A 12,027-nucleotide genomic window follows, 5' to 3' on the forward strand; every position below is an offset into this window, starting at 1 on the left:
CATATCGTGATGATATCGTATCTTGATGATATCGTATCTTGATGATATTGTATCTTGATGATATCGTATCGTGAGGACTCTGGTGATTCCAACACCTAATACTTATTTGAATTACCCTTAAAAAAAGAATGTAAAAATATATTATATATATATATAATATATAAGAACAGCAGCAAATCAATCAACTGATTATGAACATGGTCGACTGATCGCCTGAACTCTACTCTGTTTAAATGAAACTTGCAAAAAATATAACGATAGTATACAGTGTTTCCTCTATGTTGATTTGACCATTAGAGTGCATGTCGGAGAACGTTTGTATTGTAGGTGTATTATTTACATGCTGAAGTTACACTGCATTAATAATGTAATTAATAGTGGGTTTATTGTTATTTGCTACAGAATGCTTAGCCTATATGTTGAGATCGAAATTGGCCTATATAGTAACTCAAAATACAGTTCAATCACAACTGAGAATATGCCTCATTGTGTGTGTGAATAGAGGTGAATAAATATATTTGTTTGTGTTGCAGCGAAGCGTCCGCTCCGTTTCGTTGGGGGGTGTTCGGACCTGCCCCCACTGCTAAAAAAAAATCATAAAGGAAACACTGGTATAATAAACTGCTAACTATAAATGAAATTAGGAAAATAAATCGTAAATATTTGAATGATTACAGATATTCGAAAGACTCTTTCTGGTGTTTTGGGAAACAAAGGGACTTTGACCTTTGACCTCGGTATTTCCAACATCCTGGACTATTAATTTAAGTGTCAGGATTTCACTGTCCCCAAAGCTCAGAGGACCATGTACAGTTAAGACTTAAATCTTGCTTTAAAGAGTCTGCAGCTTGATTGTTTCCGAGTTAATCACGTCGCCATCTGTCAGCGGCACACATAATTAAACACGCCATGATCTAAACGGCGAGTAGAGAAGTTGTTCAGCTCTCGGATCGCAACAGACCTCAAGAAATTAATCTTTATTTTCCCGAGATAAAAGAGGCGATGAGCCAAAACTGTTGACGCCTGAGGCCAAATGTGTAGTTTGCTCCAGAAAACTCATTTATCTCACATAAGTGTGTGGAAAGTGATTCGTGCTGGACATTAACCCAGTAGTTCCCAAACTTTTTTCACGTCAAGGATTCCTAAACTAAAATTAGACCGTATCGGTATCGGCCTTGCAAAACCAGTATCGGTCGATCCCTACCGTTAACTGTTTGTAACATTAAATAAAAAGGATTATGGATCATTTTATTGTAGCTGACTTTACAAGATGACTTCCCTATTGGCTGTTGGAACAGGTGACGTCCCTTGCATTATATATGAGCCAGCAAGACCCCTCAGACCACAGGCAGTGGTCTTTTAACTGTCCCTCGCTGTAACACCAGAGCAGGGGAGGCTGCTTTTTGTGTTTATGCCCCAAAGATATGGAATACCCTGCCAGTGGAACTGAAAGAGGCCTCCACACTGAACATTTAAAAAAAAAAGGATTAAAAACCTTTCTTTTTACAAAGGTTTATGATTAACAGAGTTTGTCGCTGTTCAATGTTGATCTTTTAAGTGTGTGTGCTTAATATCCTCTGTATAATTATGTATAAAGTGTTTTATTTGTAAGTGTACTTTTTTGTACGAAGCACATTGTGTTATATTAACTTATATGAAATGTGCTATAGAAATAAAGGTTGATTTGATTTGTAAAACCAGCCTCTGGCCATCAGCTGGTTCGGGGCGAGCTGAGATGGGCCGGTTCAGATCGCTGCAACGTTTCTTTGCGACGTTCTAAAACGGTTTTGTCTCGTCGCGAATCTTTGGTCTGAACTGGGTTTAAAACCCATGAACAAAATAGTCATACATTACGTCATTGTGTTACTGATGGATGGAATAATAGCGAAAATAACATCAGTTGCTTTTTGCTGGGGGGACCTCCTGGAACCCACTTTGGGAACCACTGCTCTAACCTGTGGAAAAAAAACTTCAAATTGTTCATGACTAAATAGAAACTAGCTCCTAAGAGGCCCCTGCAGCTGTTGCAGTCGCCATTTCAGCCGACAAAACTGACAATTGCAGACTAAAAAGTAGAAGTCAGCCTTTGTCTACTTCTGTCTGACGGCACGGCCCATTGTTTCCGAAATGACCTCAAACGTCGAGCAGTAGCTCAGCCACGATTATCATCTGCACATGTGATGGATTGGAAAGCTTGACAGCTGTACAGTAGCAACAGCAAGTAAAAGGGGCCGGGATTTTTAAACAAAGATTCGGCATTTCTTTCCACCCGAATGTTATTCCTGTGAGTGTAGAGAAAGCTTTTAGACAGCATTTATATTTGTATTGTCCTGTTGTTGAGATTTAAAACAATATCCAGTTAAGATGCATAAACAGGTGTGTTTCCATCTATTAAAATAAAGGAACAATAACTATAGACGCAAGGTAGCACATCATTTTACTTATTCCTTTGGGAGAAACACATTTTTTTCAGTTTTTTTTTAGGTCTAGGTTACATATATCGTTGTTGAAACAACATTTAAACGAATATATTTCAGCGTGAAGCTGGTTTTACACTGACTACATGTCAAAAAACTATTCTAAGCAGGTGAAAGAAGTTTAAAACATTTTTCTGGCAAAGCATAGGACTGATGTTAGTCCTAGTGTTAGCTCAAAGTGGTCAAAACCTGCACAGAGTAGATGCATTAGTTCAGGTGTGAGACTGTGTGAACATCCGAAAGTTTTCTTGCAGTTTATTTCAAGCGAATCACGTTGCCTGTCCTCGCCTCTTGCTCAAAGCCATTGGGTGATGCTTTTGCAAGTTTTAGGAATCCCTCCAGTCTGCATATTTTAAGAGAGTGTGTGTGTTTGTGTGTGTGAGAGAGAGAGAGACACACACACACAGGGGAATAGAGAGAGATAATGAAGGCCTTGGTGTAAGCTCTGGTGAAAGGACAAATTTGGAAACGCCAGAGATGAGGGAGGGAGGGAGGGAGGGAGGAGGCGTCTCAATGTTAAAGCTACAGAGAACAGGCCTCAGCGAGCACTTTTAACACAAAGTTTGAATGAGAAGAACAGAAGCCTCATCGGACTGTCTGAGTCTCTGTCTGACTTTCCTGCTTTTTCTCTCTTTCTCACTCCGTCTCTCTGAGGAATTTAAGTCGCTACCACCGAGCAGAAAAGAAAAAGTGCACGCAGCAGTTTGGGTGTCCCCTTTGCCAGAAACTACAGTATCACATCATGCACATGAAGCTGCCGCAGCTTCGGTGTCCTCCTGGGTTTTGTATGACTTATGTAACAGCAGCCAAAAGCACATTTCCTTTCTGTCTTTCTCAACTTATTTTAATTTCTACAGCACTATGGGCAAACAGCCTTTTCACGTTAGGTCAGTCGTAATATTGGTCTTTCTATGCCACAGTTCAAAATATGGAATAATCAATATAACCCGACTGATACAGGATCTTTGAGGCAGATACAGAAATTCAGAATCAGAATCAGACAAGGATTTATTGCCAAGTAAGTAATACTTACAAGGAAGTTGCCTTGGTGGATGGTGCATACATACATACATACATACATAGACATAAAGATATCAAAAGGAAATAAACAATAAATGTAAAAGAAACCATAACAAATTACCAGGTTTAAACCTAATTTATCTCGAGGGCAATGGCTGTGCAGCAGTTGCAAAACGAAGTGGCACGAGTGCAAATATAAAAGTCTGAGAGTTTCAAAAATCTTGATAGTGAATGCGTTTACATACGCACTGGTATCCTGGTTTTATGATCATGTTTTTGGAGTATCCTGGTTATGTGAGCCAATATCCGGGCGATTGTTTTTACTGGTAATGATCTTAGTAATCACTTAACGCCCCGCTGCCAAAGACTTATCTGTTTCTCAGCCATTTATCGTCTTAATGTTGGCCTTTTTGGTGTTAATGCATGAATGGCAAGTTTTCATTACAGATTATTTTCTTCATTAATTGATCTCATTATTCAGTCAACTTAAAAGTCAAATAAGATGAAATGGGGAAAAAAAAGCCTATCACAACTAACGTACGTACTCAAATGTCTTGTTTGGTTCAACAATATTCAGTTTACAATCGTATAAAACAACAACAAATCTGTAAGTTTGAGGAGCTTGAACCTACGAAAGTCTGTTGACTGATTGAGTAATGGTTTTATCTCTATTTAATAAATCAACCAATGTCTTCTGCCCCCTCCCCCTTCTGCTCCCCAGTTCTCCCTGTTTGGTTCTCGCTCCGCCAGCAGGACCACCAACCCTCCCTCTTCCTCCTCCTCCTCTTCCTCTCCTGTGATTCCTCCAGCTCCGCCGGTGAAAAGGGTGGACCGACCGCCCGGCCCCCCCGGTCCTCCCGGCCCTCCCGGCCCACCCGGCATTCCCGGTTGCTCCGGCCTCAGCAAAGCAGAGTTCCTGGAGCGCGTGCGGCGCAGTAACCAGGCCTGCCAGCAGGGGGACTACGCCCTGGCTGTGCGGCTCTACAGCGAGGCCCTCACCGCCGATCCCCAAAACTGCATCCTGTACAGCAACCGCTCGGCTGCCTATCTCCGACTGGGCCAGTACAGCACCGCTCTGGACGACGCTATCAAAGCGCGTGTCATCAACCCCAAATGGCCCAAGGTAAGAGGCTCGACCCTCAATCAAACTCTCCAAAATTGTGAAGAAACTGCAGCTGAGAGAAGGGGATGGATTTTATGTAGCTGAAGAGGGGATGTATCCATTAAGTGGATAGTTAGATGGATCTATGGATGAGCCTGCCTCTCCGAACCATCTAGTAATGGTATATTATGTATATACAGTATACTTTGGCGACTCAGTGTTTAGTTTATGCACAGGTCAACATTTTGAAGTGTCTTACATCACCTGCTGCTGATTATAATCTTTGCTTTTGTCCTGTGGTTGGCCGAGTTAGTGCCCGACAGACTTTAATTGGCTTCTCAGAAAAGAAACCCAGTCCTTGTTCCCCCTCTTTCCCTCCCAGATCCTGTCAGACATGTTGTTGTGCTGTAGTTTTTGATTGTTGCCGGTGTACAGCAGCCGAACACAAGCCTGCTATTTAGATGCCGCAGTCCACATGTTGTGCATTTACAACGTAATGTTAAACTTGTGCTGAATAGTCTTTTTTTTTTTTTTTTTTTTTTTTTTCTTTGTTTGACAAGTGTGTTTGAAAGAGACAGCACACGGACATATATACCTCAGCATAATGAGATAGCCCTGTAAATACGCTGGCGTTAGGACTTCCGTGTGTGATGACAGAGATGATGATGGAGAGCTGAACAACGAGACAGACTGTGTGTGATGTTTGCTGATGCATCAGTGCTTTCTGTGCCTGTACATCATTACAGGAAGGCAAATAAAGTTCAGATAGCGTGTTGGACAGTATATAGACTGTGACGCCAAAGGAATTTGATTCTTAAAGGGAGTGATTGTTAAAGGGAGACTAAGCTGATGAACACATCCAATATCCACACATCCAATAATATAATATACATTATTCTGAAATGAGCCATTCTGCGTATGAGTAGGGTTGAGTATCATTCGGGTTTACCGGTGCTAAAGCAATACTTTTAAAACGGTGCCGGTGCCTTAACCGATACTTTTTAATAAAGTTTAAAAAAAAAGAACCAAAAAGAAGTGTACTAAACAGTCTGCGACATTAAAGAACAGCTTTATTGCTAGGGCCATATGGTAAAAATTAAAGATTTGATAATAATGTAATAACTATAACTTATAACAATAATTTATTTCACCAGTAAATTGCTGTTGAATGACGAAAACAACCACCAGATGGGAAAAGGGTATTTCACAATAACTTTGAATGCACCACGAGGCTACCTGTTTCAAGTGAACGCAGCGTCAGTGTTGTTTTTCCGACAACGGCAGCTGCAGTCAGACTACGTCCCGTCCGGTTACGTCCCGCTGTTGGAATCCTCTCCAGTGAAATACAGTCACACTTAGAGATGGTCCGATACGATACCAGTATCGGTATCGGCTCCGATACTGCCTTAAACTCTGGTATCGGTATCGGGAAGTACTGGAGTTTATGCACCGATCCGATACCACGTAATAAAGCCCTAAAGAAAATCTACGTTAAAGTAGTTTATTTATGTTCTTTTTCCGTTATAACTGACTGTCAAGCTGGAGAATAAAAGAAAGTTCTGAGGCATTCATTGTTTGTGTTTGTTCATGTTTCACAAAGAGTTTAACCTGAGCCAGACCGACAACAAAGATAGAAATCATATCACATCCATACAGGGATAGTAGTATACAGTTGTTAAAACATAATAAAATATATGACACACTGGTATCGGATCAGTACTCGGTATCGGCCGATACGCAAGTTCAGGTATCGGAATCGGTATCGGGAAGCAAAAAATGGTATCGGACCATCTCTAGTCACACTTTACACTGTTTAAAGTTAGCTGTCAGCATTTTAACCGTGTTTAATCCAGATGCTAGCTAACAGTAGGCTAACGTTACCTGCTGTCAAGTGTAGTGTAAAGTCAGGCACCGAAATTTTCGTTCTTATTCGGTCTCGTTACCGTTTACGTTGGCCAAAACGCGGTGCCCTATTGGCACCGCGTTTTGGTACCCGACCCTACGAGTACTTTTACTTTTGGTTCTTTAAGAACATTTAGCTTCTAAAACTTTTGTACTTTGCTCAGATCAAAATAGAAATGCAAGGCATATTCTTCCAACAGAGTATTTCTACACTGTGGTATTGATACTTTTACTTCAGTAAAATGCCTCAGTAGTTCTTCCACCACTGGAAAGTAGGCAATTAATCAGCCAACAGCAGCGCCTGTTAAATTGTGACATTAAATGAACTCTAAAGTGTTTTCATTGCTTTAATTTCCAGTGATGTGTAAGAGTGAGTCGTCAACATGTGCAGTGTTTCACATTTCCAGCGCATTGACTAGAGAAACTGCTTCAGGTACTTCTTGACACTTGAAGTGGCTCTTTAAATTTACCAACACAGCGAGGAAGTGAAGGATAGCGAGGGCTCAGAGAGAGACGAGAGAGAGGGAGAGAGTATGCAGGCAGGAGACCGGCTTTGCTGGGGCCACCTCTGTCTGGACGACTGGGGCCCGGCCAGCTTCAGCTCCACTTCCTTTCTCTGTGCGAGAGAATGGACGGAAGTTGTGTGTGTGTGTGTGTGTGTGTGTGTGTGTGTGTGTGTGTGTGTGTGTGTGTGTGTGTGTGTGTGTGTGTGTGTGTGTGTGTGTGTGTGTGTGTGTGTGTGTGTGTGTGTGTGTGTGTGTGTGTGTGTGTGTGTGTGAGCTTTGCACGGCTGTTATTTTGTTTTTCAAACCCTGGCGAGGCCTTGGCCTGAGTTTGGCACTTAAAGACAATAACAGAAGCAGCATTTGTGTGTGTGTGTGTGTGTGTGTGTGTGTGTGTGTGTGTGTGTGTGTGTGTGTGTGTGTGTGTGTGGTGTTATAGCATTCGGCTTGCTGCTGCATTCGCCATGGGTCAAATGCAAGGTTAAGACTAATGAAGTACCAATAAGAGAGAGTCTTTCTGAGAGGGACGTTTTATTTCTGCTTGAATTCTCTCTTTCTGCTCTTCGCCCGGCCGGTCGGCTTTGCTCTCTTCTCTTTTCTTTTATCCTTCTCCGTTTGCCTCCCACCGTTTGTCCCATTGCTGCCTCTGTCGACTTTTCTGTTGGCACAACAGGCTCAAAACACACACTCACTGTATCACGCACACAAAAAGGCGACTCGGTCATGGGAACAGAGGGGTGTAACTGGTCAGAAGTCGCATTTGTTTGCGTGCTTGTCTGGATAACAACACGGTACAGAATAGCAAAACTTCTTTGCGTTTTTAAAGTTGTTTTCTTGTCGTTTTGTGCAGCTCTTTTGTGCGTTCAGTGCAAAAGCCTTTTTGTTTCTTTGTGATTCAAATGAAGTCCCATCACAGAAGTGCAACTGCTGCAGGAGCGAAAAAGCTTTTTCTTTTGACTGATTTGAGGGTTTTTCTCCCACAGACCCGACTGTTTTGTGTATGAATGTTTTTTTGCTGTCGTCCTCGCTCTGTGGGTTTTTGTGAAGTTGTTAAGAACTTCCAAAGAGACTTACCCCCCCCACCCCCCCTACATACAGGTGCATTTATCAGATCCTTAAAACACATACCACTCTGGGAAACTTGAGCTTCTGTAGTCACAAATAAACACGTCTGTTTGGCCCAGGAAAGAGGAAGGAGGGGCTGTGGCTGATGTATGGCTGCACTACTGATCTGTTTTAGGATAAGACAGCTTCACGTCACTGACCCTCACTTAAACATTTGGGGTGAGGGTATCTGGAGTATGGCTGAACACCTTTTTTAGAAGCGAGTGAGATAATATATTTCTTTGCAACTTTGTGGACTGAAACCTTTTTAATAATGTGGGTGTAAGTTAGGGTTAACGTCCTAAATCGTTCCTAAATATTCTGCTCTGGGAGTAAGTGTAGCTGGAATCGGTGCAGATCATCAGTGAACGGCTCTCTGCTCTGAAGTGGAAGCCAACCAGATGGCAGCCAGCTACGCCTGTTTACGCAGAAGGCCCCGGAGTCGGCTCAGGCTTCCCCTGTCATTAAGAAACTACTCTGCAACCACACGCTGCAAAAATATTACCGACATACGTGCACAGAAAGCTGCAAAGTCCCGGTTCTTTAAGTAGGACTCAGGACCTGAAATGGCCCATTCCCCACATGACAGAGTTTAGCAGTTTATTATCATCTGATCTAAGAGGAGATTCAATCTCCCACGTTTGGGTTCCTCCCCCAGTCCCGTGACTTCACCCCGGACTGTGTTGATGTGATGGTTGACGTTCTCTGCTGTGTTCGTGCTGCATCTCAAATTGTGCCATGGAGAACTCAGTCTGGGTCAGGAGGGTAATCCAGGACTTACTGCAGAGCATGTGAGGAGAGCAGCAGGGAGATATTTCACTTCCAGTGCTCCACTTAAAGCAGCAGCGTGCAGGATTTAGTGGCATCTAGTGGTGGGGTTGCAGATCGCAATCAAATGAATACCCTCCCCTCATCCCCACCTTTCCAAGCGTGTAGTTAGTTGAACCAAGTCTCGCATTGCCAGAGCTTCCTCCACAGCGCTGCGGAGGAGGGTCTGGCTAGCCCACACACAGCATCCCGGGATGTGAGAAAAACCTGCTCTGGTTTATTGGCTTTTCTTTGAACCAATCACAATCGTCTTGGGCGGCGCTAAGCACCGGACACAATGATAGTGCCTTTGCAAACTAGCCTCTGGAAGGAACTTGTTTTGGTGGAACGTGTGTACGTTCAAAAGTTGTTTTAGTCGTGCAACAGAAAACTCAGATTGGACAGATAGTCTAGCTAGCTGTCTGGATTTACCCTGCAGAGATCTGAGGAGCAGTTAACCATAGTCCTCACAAATCCACCGGAGGTTAGAACGCCAACACAAAGAAAGGGGAAGGGGACGGAAATCCGGCAGAAAATAAGGGATATCCGGTGTAATTTCTGAACAATCCCAGTTGTAGATACAGACCCTCTCAAGATGCATGTTTGGTTTGTCCGTTCTGGGCTACTGTAGAAGCATGACTGGCCCTGTGTGAGAGGATCCCCTCCCTATGTAGATATGAAGGACTCATTCTAAGCTAACTACAACACGATTCTTAGTTTTTATAAACATAAAACATAATTATGAATATTATATTCCAGTTCTGAGTCATCCCAAATCCTACACACTGCTTCTTTGAATAACGTTTTTGTACTCACAGGGGCTCCTCGGATGGCCCCATTTATTTATTTTAAGACTATTCTATGGGCTTTTTATGCATTTTTATTTGATAGCTAGACAGGAAAGGGGTTGAAACCCGAGTGGCTGCCAATAAGTTGTAATTTGTTTAGTCGTAATGTGGAAACAACATGGACGCTACGAAGATTCATTCATTCATTGTTTATGTTTTTGGATTCTGTCACAAACCTAAAATGCAAAATTTCACAATTTTGTTTGTGAAATATTACACATTTTGTCATTGTAACGGAGCAATTTTGTAAACCGCGCTCCATTTAAACCAATCCACTTGTCCCGGACAAGCGGACAAGCCTTAATGTCGAGCTCTGGAAAAACTAGGCTGCTTTTCATGACACTTGGTAGAAGGGTGTAGCATGGGCGAAGGAAGGAACTCACAAATTATTTTTCACTTTTGTCAGTGGGGCATGGTGAAGGTCTGCGCTCTCAGAGTGCCCTTCTCGTTCTTCCTGTGCCACTGGAAACCACTCTGTGTACTTGATATATGTTTAATTGTGAGCTTGTCTGCAGACAAATTGCAGCTGACCTGCTGTGCACTGTACAGTTCCACAGTAATTAGTTGGAATTAAAGGTTTAAGTTTGGTTTCAGAAGTCACAAGTTCAAAAACTTCTGACGACAACGACGAAAGAAAGAAAGAAATAAAAACTTAGAATGTGTGAAGGCTGTTGTGTTTAGGTATTTATATCAATCTAGAAAATAACATATTGAATCAGGCTTTCTGAATGAGTAGTAGTCAAACAAAAGCATGTAAACTGCAGGATAATTAAAACACCATTTGGAGACAGTTTTGGGCTTTAGCGGAAAGGGGGAGGGACTGAGAAGTTGTCGATGTTACTTTTTTTTTTGGGCCAAGTCCTGGATCTTCACAATCCTACCTACGGCACATTTTTAAAATGTATTATATAAAACTGGTATCGAAAAAAGTATCATTCAGGAACCGGTATCAAAGTCATGGTATTGGTATCGGCACCGATATCAAAATAATTTAAACGATACCCAGCCGTAGTAATACGTGTATAACACATCAAAAACGTTTTCCTCCTCTCTCTTCTCCTCCAGTACAAAGACTCTGTGTAGAGATTTTAGTGAGTAAGTTAGGGCTCGATTGTTTTCTCGGTTAATGAGTGAGTTTGTTTGGTCTATAAAATGTCAGAAAATGGTGAGAAATCGTTGTTTCCCAAAGCCCAAGATGACGTCCTCAAATGTCTTGTTTTGTCCACAACTCAAAGATATTCAGTTTACTGTCCCAGAGGAGAGAAGGAACTAGAACAATATTCGCATTTAACAAGCTACAATCAAAGAAGTTCTATTTTTCTTTTATAAAAAAAATGACTCAAACCAATTATTCGATTGTCAAAATAGTTGGTGGTTAATATAATATTTGACAACTAATTGATTCATTTTTGCAGCTCTAGACTAATTCAAACTGAAACTTTAAAGTGAGGGCTACAAAAAAGGATTTTTTCATGTCCCTGTTATGGAAATGACGCTGTTGGTTGTAATGAATGAATGAGAGGTGGATCAACTGAAGAACACTGTCTCTGTTTTCACTCAGCACCTGAAGCCACACTAGTGTGCAAAGATCACTTTTCTTTCATTACACCTTATAATTGGCTCCAAATTACACACTTATTTTCAGAAAACTTCTTCAGGAGCTGCAGAATAAAGCGTTACCAAACCTTCTTTATTGAGTCGTGTGCAAAATGAAAGGACAGGATGAAACGGGGGTTTCTGCAGCGGCCACTAGAGAGCAGCACTGACGTGCCGGGGAGCTGCTTGGTCACAACCTCAGGGAGCTCAAACACAACTTTTCCTTTGTCCCGGCACTAAGCAGGCCTCTCATGACCCCACATCACATGAGGCTCACAAACATGCACAATCCATGTAATCCGGCGCAGTCCAACGGGCTGCACAGAGCCTCAGAGACAGGGTTGGCTCTGTCAGCTAGTGGAGGTGAAAATTACCATTATCCTTGCTTTTAACTTGCTCATTTTAAAACATCTTTTCTTTCCTGTTTCCTCTTCTTGGCCTAGAGTTGCAAAGATGTATTGATTATCGATTAATCCGTTCAAGTTATTTGGGAAATAAAAAGGAAAATCTTTCTGATTCCAGCTCCTTAAATGTGAATGTGTTCTAGTTTCTTCTCTCTTCTGTGACAGTAAACTGAATATCTTTGAGTTGTGGACAAAAAAAAAAGACATTTGAGGACGTCGTCTTGGGCTTCGGGAAACGCTGATCCACATTTTTCACCGTTTGTC

General features: G+C 42.0%; 1 protein-coding gene across 1 annotated transcript in view; it reads left to right on the plus strand.

Annotated features, from left to right (window-relative positions):
- Positions 1–12,027, plus strand: part of ttc28 (tetratricopeptide repeat domain 28) — a 171,994-nt gene that overhangs the window by 13,186 nt on the left and 146,781 nt on the right. The window contains exon 2 of the mRNA XM_028601462.1: positions 4,219–4,620. Coding sequence (XP_028457263.1) covers positions 4,219–4,620 — 402 coding nt within the window. The remainder of the gene's footprint in view (positions 1–4,218; positions 4,621–12,027) is intronic.

Source organism: Perca flavescens, chromosome 16 (assembly GCF_004354835.1).
Source record: "Perca flavescens isolate YP-PL-M2 chromosome 16, PFLA_1.0, whole genome shotgun sequence".
Classification (NCBI taxonomy): Eukaryota; Metazoa; Chordata; class Actinopteri; order Perciformes; family Percidae; genus Perca; species Perca flavescens.